We start from the raw sequence: 20,490 nt of genomic DNA, 5'->3' as shown, positions 1-20,490 counted from the left end.
ACTCAAAGCACTGAACAGACTGGCCACCTTCTTCATTCTAAATCTTTATTTGATTTTTAAACCTACATCTATTTCAGGACATTCCTCATTTTCACTTCAGATTACATTTAAGCCAGAGAGAGGTTCTCTCTTTTTCAAAAGAGTTTATCAGATCATATTCCCATCAAGAAGTTTCAGTGGTCCCTCCATTACCTTTAAAATTAAATATCACCTTCATTCCTATCCCTGTGCCTCTGTTCCTTTCTAAAAATACCCTCTTGTCCTCTCTGTGCCAACTCAAATCCTACCTATTTCTAAGGCTCAGCTCAAATACTACACCTCCTTTAATAAAGCTCTCTATAATCTTTCTGGTCCTCAGTGAATTTTTCGTCTTTCGAATTCTGACAGTACATTGTGTCTGTACTCCTCGTATGTTACTTAACACATACTATCTTCTATTGTTAGCTTTATGTGTGATTGTCTTCTCTCTCCCTAACAGACTGTACAAGGTGCTGACCCCCCACCACATACTCCCGCATGGAGACATGTATACAGCAGAACTCAATACATAATTTTTTTGGCTTATTTTTATTTGAGAAGGAACACTGACAACTAACATGCATTCTAAAAATATTAAAAATATGGAATGATCACCTTCCCCATTACCACTAACAATAATTATTCAAAATACTTGTTAGTTTACACACTGGCTTCCTTTATCTACCTACTATCCACATGTCTTATATACACGTTCTCCTAAAGGTATACTTAGGTAGTTTCTAGAAGACAAAGGCTGTATTTACAGATTTTTGTTTGAGATACTATGCAGAAGTGGGTGCTTAATGCTTTCTAAAATGTGAAAAAATTAACCCTGCCTAAACCAATTCCACACATTAGGTCTGAATTCCTTGTAATAATGCTCACATAATACTCTGCATTGCCTCTCAGCACACAGCATGACTCTAATTATGTAATAATTTGTTTAATGTCCATCTGTTCACTAAACTGTATGCTTCATTATAGCAGAGACTTGTCTTTTTACTGTATTTCTGGTGCCTAGCACACGCCTAGCATATAATAGACACTCAGTAAAAACTTGCTGAATGAATTAATAAACTGCAGATGTCCATTTGGGAATATGACTGACTGGATGTGTGACACAGAATATATACAACTGGTGAAGAGATGAAAACGAGTTGTGACTGCTGCTAAATTCAGAGGTACAGTAGAGGAAGTGAGAGAGGTATACAGGTGAGAAGAAAAATCAGACTGCCTTATAAAATACTCTGAGAGGTTAACACAACATTGAGGTGAAAGCAGAATTCAAAAAGGACATAATTTCCATGAAAAACAGATGTCAAATAACACTGTCACAGAACTGCCCTGAGACTTTAATGGAAGCTTAGCATGAAAGGAGGTGTAACTACCTCCCCCCACCAACTACGCAAGACTGTCAAAACAGCGCAGTGGGGAGGGAGATACGTACTGGGTGAATGTCTGCTGAGCTCCAGCTCTGGTCTCTCCAGGCTGCTCTGAAAGTCAGGAGGCAGCAGGGAAGCCACTCTCTCGGGATGGATCATCTCGTCCTCCGACTCAGCTGAAGCTTCTGCAAAGTACAGATTGGGTCGGGGCAGGGAGGGAGTGAAGGGCTCAGCATGTGGGAATATGTAGAGGAGTGAAGGAGGTCAGGCAAAGTCATGGATACAGAGTATATACTAAAGAGAGCACTGTACATAGAGAAAAACTCCCTGGTTTTTCTAGTCTAGTATGTCAAAGGATAGCTTAATTTACATATAACTCTTCCTGTTGGCAGGAATCCTCTTCTAACAAGATTAAGTCAAATTAAGTGTCTTCTTTCCTGACAAAACATAAAGAGTAACTCACTTGGATCCACCAACTACCAAAGCAAGTAAGTGGCAGTTTCAGCCTGACTTATATTCCTGAAACTGCCTAGTGAAATAGGCCCATCTACTCGGTGACAGGAATAAGAAGGAAGGACTCCATGTGAGAAGCAACAGTCTGAACTTACCTTCAAGTTCTGCAGCTTCTCGAGCTTCACGTTCCAAACGCTGCCTAAGCAGCTCCTGCTGCTTTTCCAGATACTGCTTTATGAAACTGTTCTGGCTCATTTCCTCGCCAATCTGTGTAGAAGAAATGGAAAAAGACAGTCTAGAAAAGCAAACCAGGAAAACGCTAGGAAGAAAATTCCATGGAGCAAAGGATTATATCTGGATCAAAGAAAGATAATACTGGAGGGCCCTTTTCTAAGCTACTCCTAAGCTGAGGACCAAAATATATAGCCCTATGATTCACAAAAGATGGCAAAAAGAGGAGCTGCACATAATCTTTTATTTTAAATAGTTTCCAACCAAACAGTGATGCACAAATAATCTAAAAAGAAATAAACTCCTATAAAACTATGTCTTTTCTAAACCATATATCTAATTTTTCCTTTTAATAATATTAAAAACTGAAGGAAAAAACACTAGTTCATACTAATTCATCTTTAGTTGACACAAAAGATCAATCTCCACCTATTCAGGAAACATTTAAACATCTCCAAAATTCAGTATCAGATTTAAAAAGCCTGAAAGCAAGGGACTAAGAAAAGGGATGTCCATTCAGCATTTAGACAGAGTTCTAACTCCATCTTCTTTGGGTGAGAAGAAATCTTTGGTAACAATATTTAAAATCCAGGACTCCCATGTCACTCTTTAGCCCTTCAGCTTTTTCTTCACAAGTCCTCCTCTCAAGAACCTTCTTGCTTAGCAAGTCCTATTAGAACTCCAGAAAAGGGAAAAAACCTGAATACTTTTTGTCATTAGTCATCTTTCCTAAAGATGGTAAAAGTTTATTTTCACCTAAATTAATAGAGGTAGGTTCTCTTGGTAGTCATCGGACATTAATCAAGTGTGGGTTGCAAGTATTAGAGAATATACGTATTTGTTGCAAAAATCCTATGTTAATAAAAGCAAAACTTCAAAGACAAAAATGTAATGGGCAAAAGGAATAGAATGGTAAACTGATTAACATGCATTTTCTTATGTTTGCTAAAATATTTAACTAAACCTCTGTAAGCTAGTTAGATTATGATACTTTCAGCTTAATGAGCTAATAACAAGGGAGTAGGAAAGCTCTCTTGTTTTTCCACAGTATCTTGGGATTTCATCTAGTACTGGAGCTACACACCATTGCACTAACAAAGACCTGGATTCTTCCTTTAAGTGCGTGACACACTATAATGAGGAATTGGTAAAGCTGAAAAGAATCTTAAGAGACTACCTAGTCTAACACTTAAAAAAAAAACTGGGAATGGTTTCTTTCAAAGAAATCTTATGCAGAAACTCAATGCTATTCTAGCTTAGGAGGGGAATGTGAACTGCTGCTCACTTGGAAAGAAATTTCCTACAGGAAGCCTCCAAAAGCATCTCCAGAAAATCTCAGCAGTTATAAAACTATCGATATAGTTCAACCTTTTCTCATCTTACATACAGGGAAACTGAGGAAATCAAGGTCTCCGAAGGTTGTTTCTTGCCCTAAGTAACAGAGCAATTAACAATGCTTAGGAATGACTGCATAGTTAATATCAACACTGATAATGGTGGATGATCTCCAAAGGACTGATTTCTTGGAAAATTTATGTCAACACAAGAATTCTTCTTGGATCAGGACGTATTTTCCTCTACTGCCGTGGTGACTGTCTACTTCATATCTACAAGGACATCAACTACTTCTCTCAAATCAATGTCAAATAAATGACTTCAGACCCTTGCACTCCACTTAATCAACTGGAACCATATCTTTCTGCACACACCATTTCAAGAATCAGAAATTAACTTATAGCTCTTCTGATTCTTGAATTCTTTATTAGAATTCAATTGTCCCAGTATGAAAACATTTTCAACCCAAGGAACTTAGGGAAATACTGGTGAGAAACCAAGCACCACACATACATCATGTCCTTCCATGTCTCTGTGCATTCAGAGTCCACCCCTGGTAATGAACCTTCTTTCTTACCTGGGAATTTGGCTGGAATGCAGCATGCGGGGTTGAGTGTTTTTGTAAATTTTCTAGCATTAGAGCCTGGTATAGAGAAGGGCAAAAGTCAGAAACCAGGAAAAACAAAAGCAAAAAATACCCCTCCCCCAATCTCTTCATCAAATGCAATGACTAACCATACACACTTAAACTGTACTTTTCCAAGGACCTAAATGCCCTTTACTAATACTGTTCTCATTCATCTTCAGAAGACCCTTAAAGGTAGCCACGGTTACTGCTACCAAATGTACAGATGTAAAATGCAGGCATATTGAGGAAATCTGGCTATGCAATAAAATCTGACAGTACTACAATCGCTATTGTCTTCTGCACTTCTGACCAGTGTTCCTTCTAAATCTGGCCCTTCACTTCAAATACTCAAACCAGGTTCAAATACATGAAACCATGATTTTGTCCTCAGTGAATTATTTGATCAGTTACCCAGGATTAGATCTACTCAAGTGAACCTGTCTTGTTTCCAAAAGAGTGGCAACTAGATTTACCAAATTTATAAAAATTTCAAAGAGGAGGCTACAGAACAAAATGACCATAGACTCTATAAATCATGTTCTGATCCAATACACACACACATGAAACTGTCAGCTTCAGTGTAAGCAACGGTCTGCCAACTTAACCCTTGAACCAACCCAGCCCAAAACCATACTGAGTGAGTGAGTAAAGTCGCTCAGTCGTGTCCAACTCTTTGCGACCCCGTGGACTGTAGCCTACCAGGCAAGAATTCTCCAGGCAAGAATACTGGAGTGGGTTACCATTTCCTTCGCCAGGGGATCTTCCCGATCCAGGGATCGAACCCGGGTCTCCCTCATTGGAGGTAAACGCTTTAACCTCTGAGCCACCAGGGAAGCCCCCCAAACCGTACTACTAGTCACGTATCCTAACTAATGTTACCAAATTAAAACCAAGAGATCCTCATCTTCCCTCCATTTACACCAAATAAACACACCAATTCATCCGTCTACCTCTTGGCAATCCCACCCTAATCTACTTAAGCAGATTCAAAATCCCCAATACAGACCAGCCCACCTCACCTCTCTCATCAATATTCACCAAACTCTTATCCACCCAAATTGCTTCTGGATGCTCTATAAAATATACATCTCTGCCTAACCAAGTCCTTCAAATCAAGGCTTCTCTTCATCTCACCTCCTATCCTAGTCAAACAGACATTTTTGCCCTACCCCAATTCTATTCATTCGGATACCGATAACCAACCCCATCAACCCCTCCGGCCAACTATACCCCTAACTCCGACCCAGCCCAACTCGCCCCCCTCAGGCCAGCAACGCCGGTGGTTGTAGTGGGATTTAACTCCTTCTGCAGCGCATGCGCCGAAACCACAGACACAAACAAGGAGGGGGTGGGGGAACGAGGAAGGAGCTTAAGACACTCCAGGAGAGTAGCGCGCACCCTCCCATTTTGGGCTCGCGCCGCTACCGTTAAGGCGGGAACCGGCGCTATTTCTACTCCAGCGCGAGCCTCGCCAACCACCGTGCGCGCGGATCCGGAGGCTCGCGCTGGCGGCCTGAGCTCGCTCGCGCCGAGCCCGGACACTGCGCCTGCGCCGCGGCAGAGACTCGGCTCTACCGGGTCCGCTTCCCTCCGACACCCCGGCAACGCCGTCTCCTCACCCCTTTGAGCCGCTTGACCAGGGCACTCTTCTGCCCGCTCTTGGCTAGGCCTCGCTGCTCCAGTGCGGCCTTCAGGTCGGTCACCCGCAGCGCCTGAAGAGGCTTCCCGTCCAGAGTCACCTCCTCCAGCTCCGCCATCTTGCGTGAGGTACTCGGGTCCGTCCCGACGGCTTCGGGCATCTTCGGTAATTTCCGCCAACGCCCTTCGAACGTACCGAGTTGGCCCCGCCCACTGCCATAGTCAACCCCTCGATTACCACTCAGAGCTCCCCGGGTTCCTCCGGAAGTGCTCGGGTGTTTCCGTCTACACATCGGCACCAATTGGTTCTTTCCATCCTCCCAACCTCTCCCTCCTCCCGCATCCTCCTTTCAGAGCTCGGTTCTCTTCGTCTTACCGAGGTTTTGAATCGAATCCGTTCGGAAGCTGTCGACTCTGGGCTAGCCATAATCGGAATTATTCGGCTATCTCCGGCCCTAAGGCTGAGGCGCTGTGGAGCTTGGGTGTTTGGGGCGGGTCCGGGACCGGAAGTGCGTGGGCTGCCGGGTTGGCCCTCCTTAGGGTTTTCAGGAAACATGGAAGCAGCCGTGATAGTCGGAGTTTAAACCCTGTTGTGGCGGTCTCCGGGTGCCCTGTGAGAGAAAAAGGGAGGTAAGCGGGGTAGAAGTACCTCCCTCCTTGGGCCGGGTCAGACTCAGTGTTTGCGTGCTACCCTTAGTGTGCCAAACCTCCAACTCTCCTACGGATACAGCTACCGCCTCCCATCTCCGAATCTCCGCCACTCCCATCTAGGGCTACGTTGCTGTTTGGGACCTCGGAATGCCAGGTTCCGTGGCCTCCAAAGTGGGAGGAGGCAGCATTGTGTCTTTGGACCTGTTCTACGAACCAATTCTTGATCATTGAACTTGCCATTGAAGCTATGTCGCAAGACTCGGGGAAAGTTCTCCCTTTCTCTGAATAAGAGAATAAAATACCTTTAGGAGGAATTGCTTCTTGTAGGGCCACTGTGAAAAAGCAACCTCCTTGAGTTGTTTTGGTAGTGAACTGATGTTAATTGCTTCTGGGTTCCTTTGTCAGTAGAAACGCTCCAGCTTAGAGCAGAAGAAACACAAATAGTAAAATATGTCGTAAACAAGTAGTTTGTTTTCATTGAGACTCAAACTGTGGGATTTGAGAACTGTTCAAGCTGGTTGACCTCCTAGTTGCATTAGTGATGCTAAGGCCGGTCATCAATAGGTATTCTATTAAACACGAAGGAAAAGTGTTCATACATGGATTGTCACAGCAGTATAACACTTGTTAGGTCCCTAAGACAGCAAACCAACTAGGCCATTTTCTCAGTCCTTAAAAAACAATTGGCTGCTTTTCCTGTTTTTCTTACTCTCTCATCTCATTTTGGACAAGACACCCTCACTAACTCTGCTCTTCAATTTTTCCTGATGCTTTACAGGAAATATAAGAAAATACAGTTATAAAGTTCTTATTTCAGAGGCTACATGCACATTGTAGAGAAGGCTCTTTCACTGTATAAGATTTTTTCTTCTTTTTTTTTTTTTAACCTACTGTTGATAGCTCAGGAATGATTAGCATCTGGGTCCAGACCAGCTGCTTGGTAAATTAAAAAATGTATACCTTTTTTTCATTTTAGGGAAGATATATTGGACCAGTATTAATCATTGTTTTTTTCTTTACTCAACCTGGAACATAGAATTAGGTGGGAAAGAATGAACAAGGGATACTTTGGTTATTTTTAGATTCTTTGTAGGAATGATGGAGGGAGGCAGTGGTTGGGGAGGGTAATGGGTTTGAAAAAGAGGAAAGTTGGTAGATATGAAATGAAGTTATTCTTGGGTGCTTTCTGTAAGGTATTTGGATAATAAACAAAGGACCCTGTTTTTCTGTAAACCAAATCGGTGAAAAGTAATAGATGCTGGTTAAGTGTGGTAAGATTCCATGTTGTTGGGAAGCTTTATTTTCATTGCTCTATCCAGAGAGTACATAACAGTGCTTTTATGTTTCAGGATGCCACTGGAATCATCTTCATCTTCAATGCCGCTATCCTTCCCTTCTCCCTTACCCCCAGTACCAGACAATATTTCTAACTCTTCTCCTCCCCCAATGTCTTACATCACTTCCCAGGAGATGAAGTGTATTCTTCACTGGTTTGCCAGCTGGTCAGGTCCTCAGCGTGAACGTTTCCTTCAGGACCTGGTAGCTAAGGCAGTACCAGGAAAATTACAGCCATTGCTGGAAAGTCTGGAGCAGCTTAGTGTGTCTGGAGCAAACCGACCACCTTGTATCTTTGAGTGCCAGTTACGTCTTTGGGATCAGTGGTTTCGAGGTTGGGCTGAGCAGGAACGCAATGAATTTGTCAGGCAGCTGGAGGTCAGTGAGCCAGACTTTGTGGCAAAGTTTTACCAAGCAGTGGCTGCTACAGCTGGTAAAGAATGATATTAAAAATCAAAGAAGATAGGCAGAGCTAATGTAGCCATGGCCACAACTTTACTGTGAGAACTTCAAACGTATCTCAAAGATCTGGAGATGGTGTCCCGATCAGCTGACTGAAACTACCTGACAAGTATAGGCCTGGTGATTCCAACAGCCTATCAACTGGACTCCTGCTGGAAGTGTTTTCCATCTGAGCAAATCCAGATCAGCAGCCTGCTTCCTAGCTTACTTCAAGAATTTAAAGACTTCCTTTGCAACTGTAACCGAAAGAAATCTATACATTATAACTCAAATCTATTACCAGCCCGGCTTGTAGGGTATCAAGTAGAACATTTGTACAAGGTCATGACCTAGCTGGATTTGAATGGCTGGTTTCACTATCATTACCAAATTCTGGCATAATTTTGTAACATCCCCACTACTAGCTTTCCTCTTGATGATTTAGTAAAATTATGGAAAAATCAGGAGACAAAGATGTTTGTTCCCTTCACTCTGATGTTTGTTTGAATCCAAATAGCAGTGACTTTTTTTCTAAAGTATATGTGGCATCTTTCGAACTGGTAGTAGATGTTCCTATCTTATAAGTTTGCTTTACAACAATATGAAAACAAGTAACATTCTTTATAGGCTGAAGGATTTATTTTTTTATATCAAAATAAAGAACGAATTTTCAGAACCATAAGTCTCTACTTTTTTTTTAATTGCAAGGCTAGTGTAATGTTGATATACAGAGAAAGAGACATTCTGAGAAAAGTAGAACATAAATATAGACATTAGATCAACTTTCCATCGAGTGTCTCTTAAGAAATCATCTCTGCTGTAACCCTTGTCATGCTCCAGGTAGCATCACACCTTCTCATCCCTCCACTGGGCCCCCTGTTGTGCACTGGCGCTCTGGTGAATGATGAAAGGGCAGGAGGTCCCACCTGAAGAGTCGCTTCTTTCTGATAGGCTGTGGTTCCCAGTGCATCCACAGGAAAAACAACATGGGGCAGAATCCCACAGACAGACCTTGGTGGGTCATGAAAGAATTGTGGTCCAAAGTAGCCAAAAACCTAGGAACGCAGAGGTGATAATGTGGCCTGGAATAATGCCTAGGTGGTGGAGGGTCTTACCTTTGTTTTATTTTTATTTCTGGTTTTTCGAAATTACTCCTATTTATGTTTCTTTTCTTTTCCTCCCTCGACACTCTTTCAGACCTTCCCTCACTCAGAACTCCCTCAGACCCTCTCTCACTCAGCTATTTTCTTTTTTCCTACCTTAGATCTCCTTCTAAATGGTAAGCTGAACAGGAAATCAATAAAAGGGTATACACAATCTGAAATGAATGAGACCAAGATCCAAGACTGCCAGGAACTTATATTGTTGGAAGGAGAACTTGGCAGCAAGGGAAATGACTTAGGGGAAGAGCTAGACAATGGTGTTTAGGCAAGGTGCATTGGTCATGCTTGAGGTAATGACAACCTGGTGCTCCAGTGGTTAGGACTCTGTTTCCACTACAGGGGACCCACATTTGATCCCTGGTCAGGGAACTAAGATCCCACAAGCTAGGCAGCGCAGGCAAAAAAAAAAAAAAAATCCATTAAGGGGACTAGGAGCCCTATGTCCTAGAGATGGGTAAACTCCATTATTGTTGAGGGGAGAGGTGTCCCACAGTAAAAGGCCCCATGTTAGGGATCCTTGTTTTCAGAAATACAACTTTGTATAATCACTGGTGGCTCAACAGGAAAGAATCTGCCTGAAAATGCAGGAGATGTGAGTTTGATTCCTGGGCTCAGATGTCCCCATGGAGGAGGGCATGGCGACCCGCTCCTGTCTTCTTGCCTGGGGAATCCCATGGACAGAGGAGCCTGGCGGGCTACAGTTGATGGGATTGCAAAGTGGGACATGACTGAAAGGACAGCACAGCAGTCCACAGGACAGTATGTGTTATGAATGTGTAATCAATACAATTTCAAATACCTAGATTCCGGAATTTGAAAGAAGACTTCTTGGAATGTTACCTTATTTGCTGTTACTTGCTGTATTTTATGGTAAGGGTGGCTCCTTCATAATGATACTTCTAGAGGTTTCTTCTGGAGAGTCAAGGTCAGAGCCCTAGGCAGCATACCAACTGAAGGCCCTTGGCAGCCAGATTTCCACATACGCGCAGTGAACACCAGACTAGTGGTAAGGGGCTGTGGATATAGCACCTAAAAGGACTGATCTTTTTTTCTTTTTTCTGGACACTTGGCTCTTTTTATGGAAGTATAGTCCCTGAAAGAGTATATCTCGTGAAACAGGTGTGCGATGAACGGGAAGGTCTTCAGAGGAGGGTTATGAAGTAAAGGACTTAAGCATTCTCCTTGGCCTCCTGTATAAATCCTTAGCCAGAAGCATCTCTTTACCTGCTAGTGCCTTCTCTGCTCACTAGAGCCTGTAGTACTGCTTCTGTCAGTGTTTCTCACTCTTCCTTCCCCAGGGAGTCTCCTGGAGGCCCAACTAATCCAATTCAATCCAGGTCTCGGATTGAAAGACTTACAGGTTTGTAAGTAATAGCATTGGTAACTTCATTAGTCTAACACAACCAGCACGAGGGACAGAAGATCATAGTAGCCAGGTGTCTGCAAGGAAATACGTAGCAGGGCACAGTTACAGCCTCAGTTACTTACTCAAGCCCTCCTTCTAAGGAAAATGTTCATTCTAAATCAGTCATGGACTCAGTAGGGTACTTAGTAAAAAATGAGTGAACATCAATACATAAGCTACAGTGATACATTGTACAGCACAATGTATAGAGTCAAAATTGTATAGTAACTTTAAATGGAGTATAATCTATAAAAATATTGAAACACTCTGTTTTCAATGTTGCTCTATGTACCTGAAACTAAAATAGTATTGTAAAACAACTATACTCCAATGATTAAAAAAAAAAAAGATGTACATAAAAACACGTTGTGTGGTACTACCATAAGAGCACTTCCAAACTTTTTGCCAGTGTACCACAGCTAGCCCACTTCTGATACTCATCTGAATAGCCTTTCCCGGAAGGAATGGGGCCCAGGATGCTCCCTCCACCTGCACTTTGTACACTGCCCTCTCTATGCATTGATGTAAACAGCAGCAAGCCAGTGAGCTCTGCTTCCTTGACATGTGGCATCTGAGAGGGATGCCTGGTCTCGTCCCCAGGTAGCAGCTGTGAAGTGAGGTGGGCAAGGAAGCACCGACTCTAGGGATGGTAGATCTCCCCATGGGGATTCTCGGCCCCAGGTGGGAATCCATTTCCCTTCTTTGAGTATTCACTCTGAAGGGCAGGGCAGAGGGTAGAATAGTGTTTGTCCAGATGCCTCAGAAGGAGACTTCTGTCCGGGCCACCTCTGTTTCATTCCGCTTTCTCTAGTCCAGCCACCCCACTGACCAAGGGCTTGAACCTGCAGGGGCCTCCCAGCATGGGGTCTGGGGGGCAGCTTCATTCATCCAGGTGCAGATAGTGGCAGCCCGGCCCGCTGTGTGTGGGGGATCATAGAGTGACACGAGGGGGACAGCCAATTGTGCAGTCCCTCAGCCCCGCAGCACATGCACATCAGCCAGTACAGGAGAAGCCTGAGGCGCCATTCCCACAGGTGGCCACGGGGCCAAATTCCCGGCCAGGCCCAGAGAGGCAGGAAGACAAAGAGGCCTCAGAACAAATGAATCCCCCAAATTCCTCAAGGACAGCCATGCTTACAGTTTCCATTCCACTTTAGCAGCAGATAACCCCCTCCAACCTCTCCACTTCCCCCCAGATGACTTGACTCATGAGTGCCCTCTACAATTCTCCCTTATTTCTCACCCGGCCCCACAATAGCACCTCTGCAGTGCTGTGGTTGACCTGGTCCCAGCCCCAGTCTTTTTTTTTTTTTTCAAAAATTTACTGATCTAACCTTTTGATTGTAGTAGGTCTTCGTTGCTACACAGCTTTCTCTAGTTGCAGCAAGCGGGAGCTACTCTCTAGTTGCTGTGCTCAGGCTTCACACTGTGGTGGCTTCTCTTCTTTCGAAGCGCAGGCTCTAGGCACACTGGCTTCAGTAGCTGTGGCTCGCAGGCTCTATAGAGTTTTGGTTCAGTAGTTGTGGAGCACTGGCTTAGTTGCTCTGTGCCATGTGGGATCTTCCTGTCCTAGGGTTTGAACCAGTCTCCCTTGCATTGGAACGTGGATTCTTAACCACTGGACCACCAGGGAACCCTCAGCCTGAGTCTTTGAAGGCAGCAAGTGATTGAGTCAAGCCTAGGACATTGGGTGCTGTCATAGGTAGCAGTCATTTACAGTCCTGGAATAGTCGGACCTCCCAGTGTAAAGACAAAGGGCCCCACGGGAGGAGGTAGCACTTGACTGCTCCCTCTTCCTTCCATGACCCTAAGCTGTTCTTATTCTCACCGCTTCTTCCAAGGAAGCACCCAGTGAGCTTCCTACAGTTCCAAGTGCTTGGCCAGGCTGTGGTGGAAAGCAGCTGTCCCTACTCATCTCGCCTTGTCACTTGCTTTGTAGAACAGTTCTCTCTAAGACTGAAAGGAGAGATGGTACATGAGAGGGAAACTTCAGAAGGGTGAGGGAGAGTTGGAAAGAAGGGGCTGGTGAGATATCAGTGATTCCCTCTGGCTGACGTGGTGGGGGGACCTTGCCCTCATTCGGACAATCCCTCCTTCCATGTCTCAAGGAGCCATCTAGAGAAACCCAGGGCATGGAGCAGTTCACAGAGTGTGGCCTGAGGACACATCAGGCAAAGTGAAGGGACTGCAGCAGGATGGACCCACACTCTCACCCCTCTGCCCAATAGGGTCTTCCTAGAGCTTGAGAGGCACCTTCTGTTCCACCCTGAGGAGGTCCTTCCACTTCATGGGAAGCTGAGTGACCTGAGCCCCCTCCCTCAGCCTGTCTGCTTCTTCCTATTCATCATGCAGCAGTCACCATGACCACGACACTGTGGCTGAGGCTGGAAAATGCAGGGTGCAGTAGACAGTGGTATCAGCAAGGGGCCTGTCTTCTTAGTCCAGCTGGCAGCAGGCAGTGGGGGCTCTGATAGATGAATATTCATGGGCCAGGTCAGGTGGGGGCAGAAAGGAGGGGACTAGGGTAATGCAGAGCTGTCCCTGAAAATGGAGGCCTAGGAAACTTGGCAGAGGTGGTGCTAAGGGATGGTGTGGGAGGTTTTCAGTGCCCATCCAAACTTCATCAGCATGCCCCCAAGTTACCCCAAATAAGCATGATTTTTTTTTTTTTTGGCTGTACCATGCAACTCCTGGGATTTTAGTTCTTCCACCAGGGATTGAACCCAGGCCCTCAGCAGTGAAAGCACAGAGGTCTAACCACTGAATCACCAGGGAATTCCTCCAATTAAGCACAATTTAATGAAAACGGCTTGTATGCTCCCTTTCTTTCCCATGACATCTAAGATTGAGATGCAGAGCCAAGAAAAGGGATTTGATTTGATCCTCCCCTCTTGGTGGCACTTGGAAGTGTGGGCAACCCACACATACAGGAGAAATCAGTGTTTTGGATCCTTGGCCCCCCTTTCTGGATAGGTCAGCAGTGGGGTTCCTGCCCTAATCACAAGGCATAACCATGGAGATGGGCGTCAGGGGTATGGTAGGGAGTGAAATGTCTCATCTAGCTTAGCGGTTGGGCTCGGGAGAGGATGACAGGAAGCTGGGTACCAGGATAGGAGCCAGAGGTGGAGCAGTTCAGTCTCTAGTCTGATGAACTGAATGTCGTCTAGGCAGATGGTTAGAACAGGGAGTCTTCCCCCCAACTCCCCACCAGTCTCTGATTTAATAAATTGCCAGAGGAGAGGGGCTCAGGAATCTGCCCTGGTAGGAAGCGCATTAAGTAATTCTGATGCTGGTGGTGTGGAGAGGTCTAGATAGGCTGCTGCTGCTAAGTCGCTTCAGTCGTGTCCGACTCTGTGAAACCCCATAGACGGCAGTCCACCAGGCTCCTCCATCCATGGGATTTTCCAGGCAAGAGTACTGGAGTGGGGTGCCATTGCCTTCTCCGCTAGATAGTCTAGAGGTCTTTAGTTCCCCAAATCTGAGAAATCATTTTCACCTTCACCTCCAAGCAAGTCTCTCCTTCATATCCTGGTTTCAAGAGGCTGTGCCTGACAAGAATGAACAGCTGTAGGTGAGCTGGAGACATTTCTGGGTGTTCCTGAAGCAGTACTGTATATGCTGTCAATCACATGAACTTAACTGTGGTAGTTTGGGGTGTGTGGGTCTCCCCAGACAGCATGGCAGTATTGTGCAGGGTTTGGCTTCAGAAGCAGGGGTCCTTGCCTTATAGGGACTTAGCAAGATGGGCAGTTTTACCTCCACATCCTAGACATCCTGTTCCTTTTCTGTGTGGTCTCCCTGCCATACCCATCTCTGCCCCTTTAGTCTTCCTGTGCTCTTCAGCTTTCTCACTCCAGCCTCTGTCCTTGCTGCCAGGGCTCAGGATTCCCCTCTCACCTCATCTCCTTCAGGATTCCAAGCTCCCTCTGATACAGGATCTCCACCATGGCAGGTTTGGGTTTGGAGGGGTTGAGGATCCTGGGGACCAGGGAAGGTGAGGGAGGATGAACATAAGTTTGGGGGAAGTTGGGAGAAAGGAGGCCCGAGAAGGCTCAGACTTCTGTGTCTCATCATGTAGACACCTGCCTGAGGCAGCCCCTCAGGAGGAGTAGACTCCCAGGAGGAGCAGGCCCTAGGAGGAGTAGCCCATGGAGGAGTAGCCCCCCAGGAGGAGTAGCTCCACAGAAGGAGAAGCCCCTTAGGAGGAGCAGTTCCCAGGAGGAGTAGATCCCCAAGAGGAGCAGCTCCCAGGAGGAGTAGATCCCCAGGAGGAGCAGCTCCCAGGAGGAGTAGATCCCCAGGAGGCGCAGTCCCCAGGAGGAGTAGATCCCCAGGAGGAGCAGTGGCAGCAGCCACATCTTATAAACGTCTCTCCATAGCCTGCTCTGGATCTAGCCTTCTGTTCCCTTCTTCCCTGCCTCACTTACATCTGGCTTTCTTCTCTTTACCATCTCAAAATCCCCTCCACCAAGCTTGAGTTATTTTTTTTTTTCAAGATTTGAGTGTTGTTGACTAAGTCTGTAATTACTGCTAGGAGATCCAATGTGAACTACAAGGGCCAAGCAGCAGCCCCCACCCTTCCCCGCTGGGGTTCCAGAAGCAGAGCTGGAGTGGAGCAGTGTTAATTCCTGAGGCCTCAACTGACCTTTCCAAAGAGAAGCCTACTTCCTAATTCTCTCCTAACCCTCTTTCATCTCAGCCTAAGTTCCTGTCATTCTGAGTGAACAACCTTGAAACCTCAGAAACAAAAAACTGGGATTACTATAATGGTGTATATGGGGTGGGGGGAGGGGCATTCTTTGCTCCATAGATGCTTGCCTGTTTCATTGGAGTTGGACAAACAAGGCTCCTGCACTCCACTAGCTCCCAGGTCAGTACAGGGTGAACTCTAAGCTGTAGGACTTAGGCATCTCCTCCACCTATGTAGAGCGCATGGTGCTTGCCATTTAAACACATGTAGGTTGACTAACGTCACCTATGAGAGGCTGTTGTGTTAGCTTTGTGAGGCTTCATAGAAGCTGCTTAGAGGCCTGCCCAGAGGAAAAGTAAACTCTCAAAAAACACTAATAGATGTTCAAAGATGTTCAACATGTATTAGAGGGCATATTTAGAGGACTTCAGTTCTTCCTTTGAGACACACCTAGTCTTTTTTCTCCAAATGTCAGAAATCTTGTTTTTGTTTCCCCCCTCTCCCACCACCCTGGCCTGGCTGGCCCAGTCTGGGGAAAATCCTCAGGGTCAGGGCTTGTGGAAGGGTTCAAGGTCTCTGCAGCTCTGGAGGTTTTCTGGGCTCTGGCTGCCACAGCTCCTAAAGCTTTGCTGCCCCCTTCTGGCCTTACTGGGATAGGGCGTGCCCTCTCCAGGGAAGGGGTTCATCCTGACTTCTCATAAGCTTGCACAACTTCAGACATTCTAACACAAGCCGCACAGGAAACACGTCATATTCCTTTGGCTGGAATAACTTCATCCTGCCTTTGCTTGGCAAATCCTTCCTCATCTTTCAAGATCCAGCTGAGAGGTTTATTTGCCTGTTGAGACTTTTCTTTAGTTCCCCAGGCAGTGTTAGTTTGCATATCCTCTATTCTCCAAGGGCATTTCCTTCGCATCTTTGAAGTAGTGCTTATTATTATATTCTCCTGACATTTCTTTTTGTGCTTGTTTCCCTATCAGACTGTGGGTAGGGGCTGAGGCTGATTCATCTCTGCATCTCAGAAGAAATATGAAGTAGGTGCGGAGGGATAATGGAGGTGAGAAAATGGAGGGTGTGTGCGTGCTTGGTTATTCAGTCATGTCCGAATCTTTGTGACCCCATGGACATAGCCTGCCAGGCACCTCTGTCCATGGGATTTTTTCAGGCAAGAATACTGGAGTGGGTTGCCACCTCCTTTTCCAGGGGATCTTTGACCCAGGAATCGAACCCATGTCTCCTGTTGTCTTCCGCATTGCAAGTGGATTCTTTACCTGCTGAGCCATTGGGTTGAGCCACTGGGGAAGCCCAAGATGGAGGAAGGAAAGTGTAATGAAGCAAGGAGAGGAGGAGGGCAACAATCCTGTGATTGACACTTCCTTTGTGCCCAGACATTGTTCCAAGCACTTTAGACTCAGGTAATCCTTTTGACAACCTTATGAGGTAGCTGTTATTATTACCCCATTTTTACAACCGAGGCAACATGGGTAGGTGGTATCCATGGGATTTGAATCCATGTATTTAGGCTCCTCAGCACAGGCTTTAATCCACCATGTAGTAGCTTTTCAGGTGCCCAGTGTGGAGGAGAAATAAAGTGCTGAAAGGAAGAGGATGAGAAAGATAAGGGTGCAGAAAGAGAAAGGGGTAAGGAGAGGATGAAAGTGTTGAGACAGGATGGAGTTGGAGAGGATGAGGATGGAGATGAGAAAGAGGGCATGGAGGTGGGAAACTGGATGGGAAGGGACATTAATGGAGGGTGGAGGTGGGATGTGGGTCATGGGTTGTGGACAGAAAGTGAGGTTGAGCACAGAAGTCATCCTAGGTAGTGTCATCCAGCTGGGTGCTCCGTCCAGTGCGGTCACCTCTCAGTTCCTGAATCCTCTCATCTTAACATGCCTCTCCATCCACCTTAGCAAGCCCTCCCCACTCCCACCCAGGGTCAGACCCAGGCCTTATCACTAGAAACTGCAGTACCTATGAAATAACTGAATCAAACATCCCACTCTCTGATATGATCTCCTTTCCTTATGGTTTGTTTGCTCAAGCCGGCTTACTGCCGCTGTTCTAAAGCTCACTGAAGAACCATGGCCCTTCTTGTCTCTTCACCTCTTCTTATTTGCCTTAGGTTCCAGATTCAAAACAAAATCCCTCCCCTTCCCTGTCTGTCCCATCCATCCTGCCTCCCTGGGTGAGCCCCATGACCAGATGAACCCAACATCTGTCTTGTCCACACTTGCTCCCAAGTAAGTAAGGACCCCTGAAGGAAGTCCCTCCAGAGGACAGACTATTGTCACCTAAAATTGTCATCATTGACTTCAACTGGCCACTCCCAAGATCAGAGATCTCAGCTCCCGCTTCCACTGTCAGCAAATGGGATTTTACACCTTTAAGCCTCTTCCTTGAAGCTTCCTACTAAGTCACTTGCAATCACCTCTTCTTTCATAGTGAAGACAGAAGCGCTGAGAGGGGAACAACCTCGGCGGACTCCAGACCTGTTTGGGTCTGTGTCTGCTGCTGTGTTTCTCCTCTTTGACCTTAGGAGAGAGGAAATGTCTTCTTCCTTTGGAAGGTGGTTCCTCCCCAGGATGCTCTGCATCCCCTCAGAGCGAGATCTGGCCTCAGCTCTTCTCTGACCTCACCTCTCCCCATCAGTCTAGTCTGTTTCCAACCCCAGCGTCTGCCAGTGAGTGGGAAGGTCCTGCTTGGGGAGCTCCTGCCTCTGCTGGGAGCCCTCAGGTTTGGCCACAGTGATTCCTACTCACCTTTGAGGTGTCTGCTTACATGTTACTTCCTCCAAAAGCCTTTCCTGACCCTCACTTTTAAATCAGATTCTCTTATAAGCATCTGTCACAATCACACTTTATTTCTGTCCCATAGCACTGCCTGCAATTTAGAACCATCTATTTATTGGTGGGGGTATGTTTGTCTGTCCCCTTTGTGAATCTGTAAACCCCACAAGAGCAGGGACTGTCCTTGCTGATCCTATAGCTCCTAAAACAAGCAAAATGCCCAGAGGGTTGTAAGTATTGTTTGAGCAAATGAATGAATGAGAGTGCTGAGAGAGAAGGGAGGTGGGAAGGTAGATGGAGAGTGAGGGGAAAGGATGGTGATGAGGACAGGGTGCAAAAGTGAGACTGGGGATGAAGGGGAGAAGAGGAGGGAGAGGACAGGCAGAAGGGGTCCTCATACTGGGTGTGGTTAAGGCTTCCAGACCCTGAGTAGGCTTCCCTGGAGCTCTGTCTCTTGGCCCTGCTGCCTGTAAGGTTTGAAGGCAGAGCCAGTGGGCGGGACTAGACTTTATCTTGGGGCGCAGCCCTAACCTCAGATGGTGACAGAGCTGGAGCCAGCAGGGGTTTTGCAAACCGTCCCGATTGCAGCAGGCCAGCAGTCTCACTCGGGACGGCGGGTGGGGCCTGGGCTTATCTCCCGAGCGCAGTCCTAACCTCAGATGGTGACAAAGCGGGAGCTACAGGCGTTTTGCAAACCGTCCCGATTGCAGCAGGGCTGGATGGTCTGGCCAGGGTGACAGTGCTAGGTGTGGGGAGCAATCGGGTTCTGGACAGTTTGGGGCTTCAGCGTGAAGCTTGGCTTGTGGGGTGTGGGGATCCATGCTATGTACGGCTTGCCTCCACCTAACTCAGATCTGGGTTTCTGAAAGAGAAGGGGAGGTTCCAGCTCTGCATGGGGAGTCTCTCCCTAGTAGGAAGACTTCCTTCTCCCAAGTCCTAGAACTCTTCTGTTGCTCCATGAAGTCAGAATTGATGGTCAGGTGCAGCCATTTTCCTCTGAAAATACCCATCATTTCCCATGAGGTAGCCTCAGGGAGTTTCTGATGTGCCTCCTCAGTGAACTTCTCATTGGTGCTTTTCTGGGGCCAAGCCAGGTCTGCTTATGGGGGCAGCTGACAGGCCAGCCTGGAGTCCTGTCCAGGTTGGATCCTTCCCATTGGGGACCAGCCCCAGCTGAGTCCTGAAAGGAAAGATCTGCCCACTGGTGGTGACAGGAAGTGACCGTCCTGGAGGAGTGCACAGGCCCTGGCTACTGTTGCCTCAGCATCTCGCATATGGCCCCCTCCATCCCATGGTCCCCTCACTGGCTTGGGGCAGGGTAGGATAAGGGGGTGGAGGTGAAGAGGCCCCTTTCTACCCCCACAACCCCAACCGGGATCTTGCAACACTGGGATGGGGGCCCTGGGGGCCCGGGCATGTGGCAATCCGTGGGGGGTGGGGTGGGGAGGTGTGCACCAAGCAGGGGGAGCAGCTTTCACAAGCAGCTGCCACCGCCACCTCGGACTGACCTTGGCAGGCTCACCTTGGACAACTTCCTCCCTCTTGGTGGTATGTCCAACATCCTCCCTTCTCCCCCTTCCCTGGGGCCGATCTGGGCTGTCAACTTAGGACTCTTACACTGGTCCCAGTTTTGCTCATGAAGGAAAAGTGGGCCAAAGTGTGGATTGTAAAGCCAAGGGAACACAAGTGTGTGCGCTTTGGACCTTGATTTGCTGGTTTTCAAAGTTCCCATGCCCTTATCCCAGGACCTTGTACCTTCCCCAGGCAAGGGTGAGACTAACCACCCTTCCCGGGGGTGCCTTCTTTCTCTGGATGCAGGCATCTCTGCGGCAGGGTGGTGGGGGAAGAGGGGCTCGGGGTGCAGGGAGCCTGCTGCTTCAGAGAGGATGAAGACTGTCCTGGAGGGAGGGCGGTGCAGTTCTGGCCTACTCTTCTTCCACGTTTCCATTCAGTCAGCCTCACCAGCTCTCCTTGCTTCTTCTGGACCAGGACACCTCACAGCCTTGGCCTTTGCTCTCCCCCTGCTCCCCTCCCCCCCAGTTTAGCACATCTGCCTCCTCTAGCACATTTTTAAGGTTTCAACTTCAGTGTTACCTTCTGCTGTGTTACCTGCTGCAGGAGTGGTAAGCTCCAGCAGCAGCAGAGAGCCATAACCCTCCCAGGCTGTGAGGCAGCTGCAGAGTCCTTGTCCTGTCCCCAGGCATTAGGGGCTAAGTACCTGACTTCACTCTCCTGCGACCCACAATCTCCTGCACTGCCTGAACACAACAGGTGGAGGAATTATTCAGCTAAGAGTTGGACTTATCTTGGTCACTACAGTGTCCTCAGAAACTT

At 47.0% G+C, this 20,490-nt stretch overlaps 3 protein-coding genes across 8 annotated transcripts in view; 1 reads left to right on the top strand and 2 right to left on the bottom strand.

Moving 5' to 3' along the window:
• Window positions 1-6,016, bottom strand: part of ACIN1 (apoptotic chromatin condensation inducer 1) — a 38,478-nt gene extending 32,462 nt beyond the window's left edge. For 2 of the 6 annotated variants that reach the window (XM_061430433.1, XM_061430437.1), the window contains exons 1-4: window positions 5,667-6,011; window positions 3,997-4,062; window positions 2,009-2,120; window positions 1,466-1,585 (exon numbers count right to left, since the gene is read on the bottom strand). In XM_061430433.1, coding sequence (XP_061286417.1) covers window positions 1,466-1,585; window positions 2,009-2,120; window positions 3,997-4,062; window positions 5,667-5,978 — 610 coding nt within the window. In that variant the 5' untranslated portion in view covers window positions 5,979-6,011. Of the gene's footprint in view, window positions 1-1,465; window positions 1,586-2,008; window positions 2,121-3,996; window positions 4,063-5,666 lie in introns of all 6 variants that reach the window. The other 4 variants (XM_061430435.1, XM_061430434.1, XM_061430432.1 and 1 more) reach the window with 4 other exon arrangements.
• An 85-nt stretch (window positions 6,017-6,101) lies between these two features.
• On the top strand, window positions 6,102-8,788 carry C10H14orf119 (chromosome 10 C14orf119 homolog). The gene is made up of 2 exons (XM_061430441.1): window positions 6,102-6,315; window positions 7,686-8,788. The coding sequence occupies exon 2, from the start codon at window positions 7,687-7,689 to the stop codon at window positions 8,113-8,115; it is 429 nt and encodes a 142-aa protein (XP_061286425.1). The 5' UTR covers window positions 6,102-6,315; window position 7,686; the 3' UTR covers window positions 8,116-8,788.
• Window positions 8,789-10,953: 2,165 nt separating this feature from the next.
• On the bottom strand, window positions 10,954-15,038 carry CIROP (ciliated left-right organizer metallopeptidase). Its single transcript, XM_061429882.1, is given in 6 exon segments — window positions 10,954-11,214; window positions 11,216-11,395; window positions 11,501-11,600; window positions 11,679-11,770; window positions 11,924-11,979; window positions 14,864-15,038. Coding segments are annotated over 6 exon segments (864 nt in total).
• Window positions 15,039-20,490: the final 5,452 nt, after the last annotated feature.

The sequence above is a fragment of the Bos javanicus genome, chromosome 10 (genome assembly GCF_032452875.1).
Source record: "Bos javanicus breed banteng chromosome 10, ARS-OSU_banteng_1.0, whole genome shotgun sequence".
NCBI classification, from domain to species: domain Eukaryota; kingdom Metazoa; phylum Chordata; class Mammalia; order Artiodactyla; family Bovidae; genus Bos; species Bos javanicus.
The sequence above is the reverse complement of the archived record's forward strand: the minus strand, read 5'-3'. Positions and strand labels throughout refer to the sequence as shown.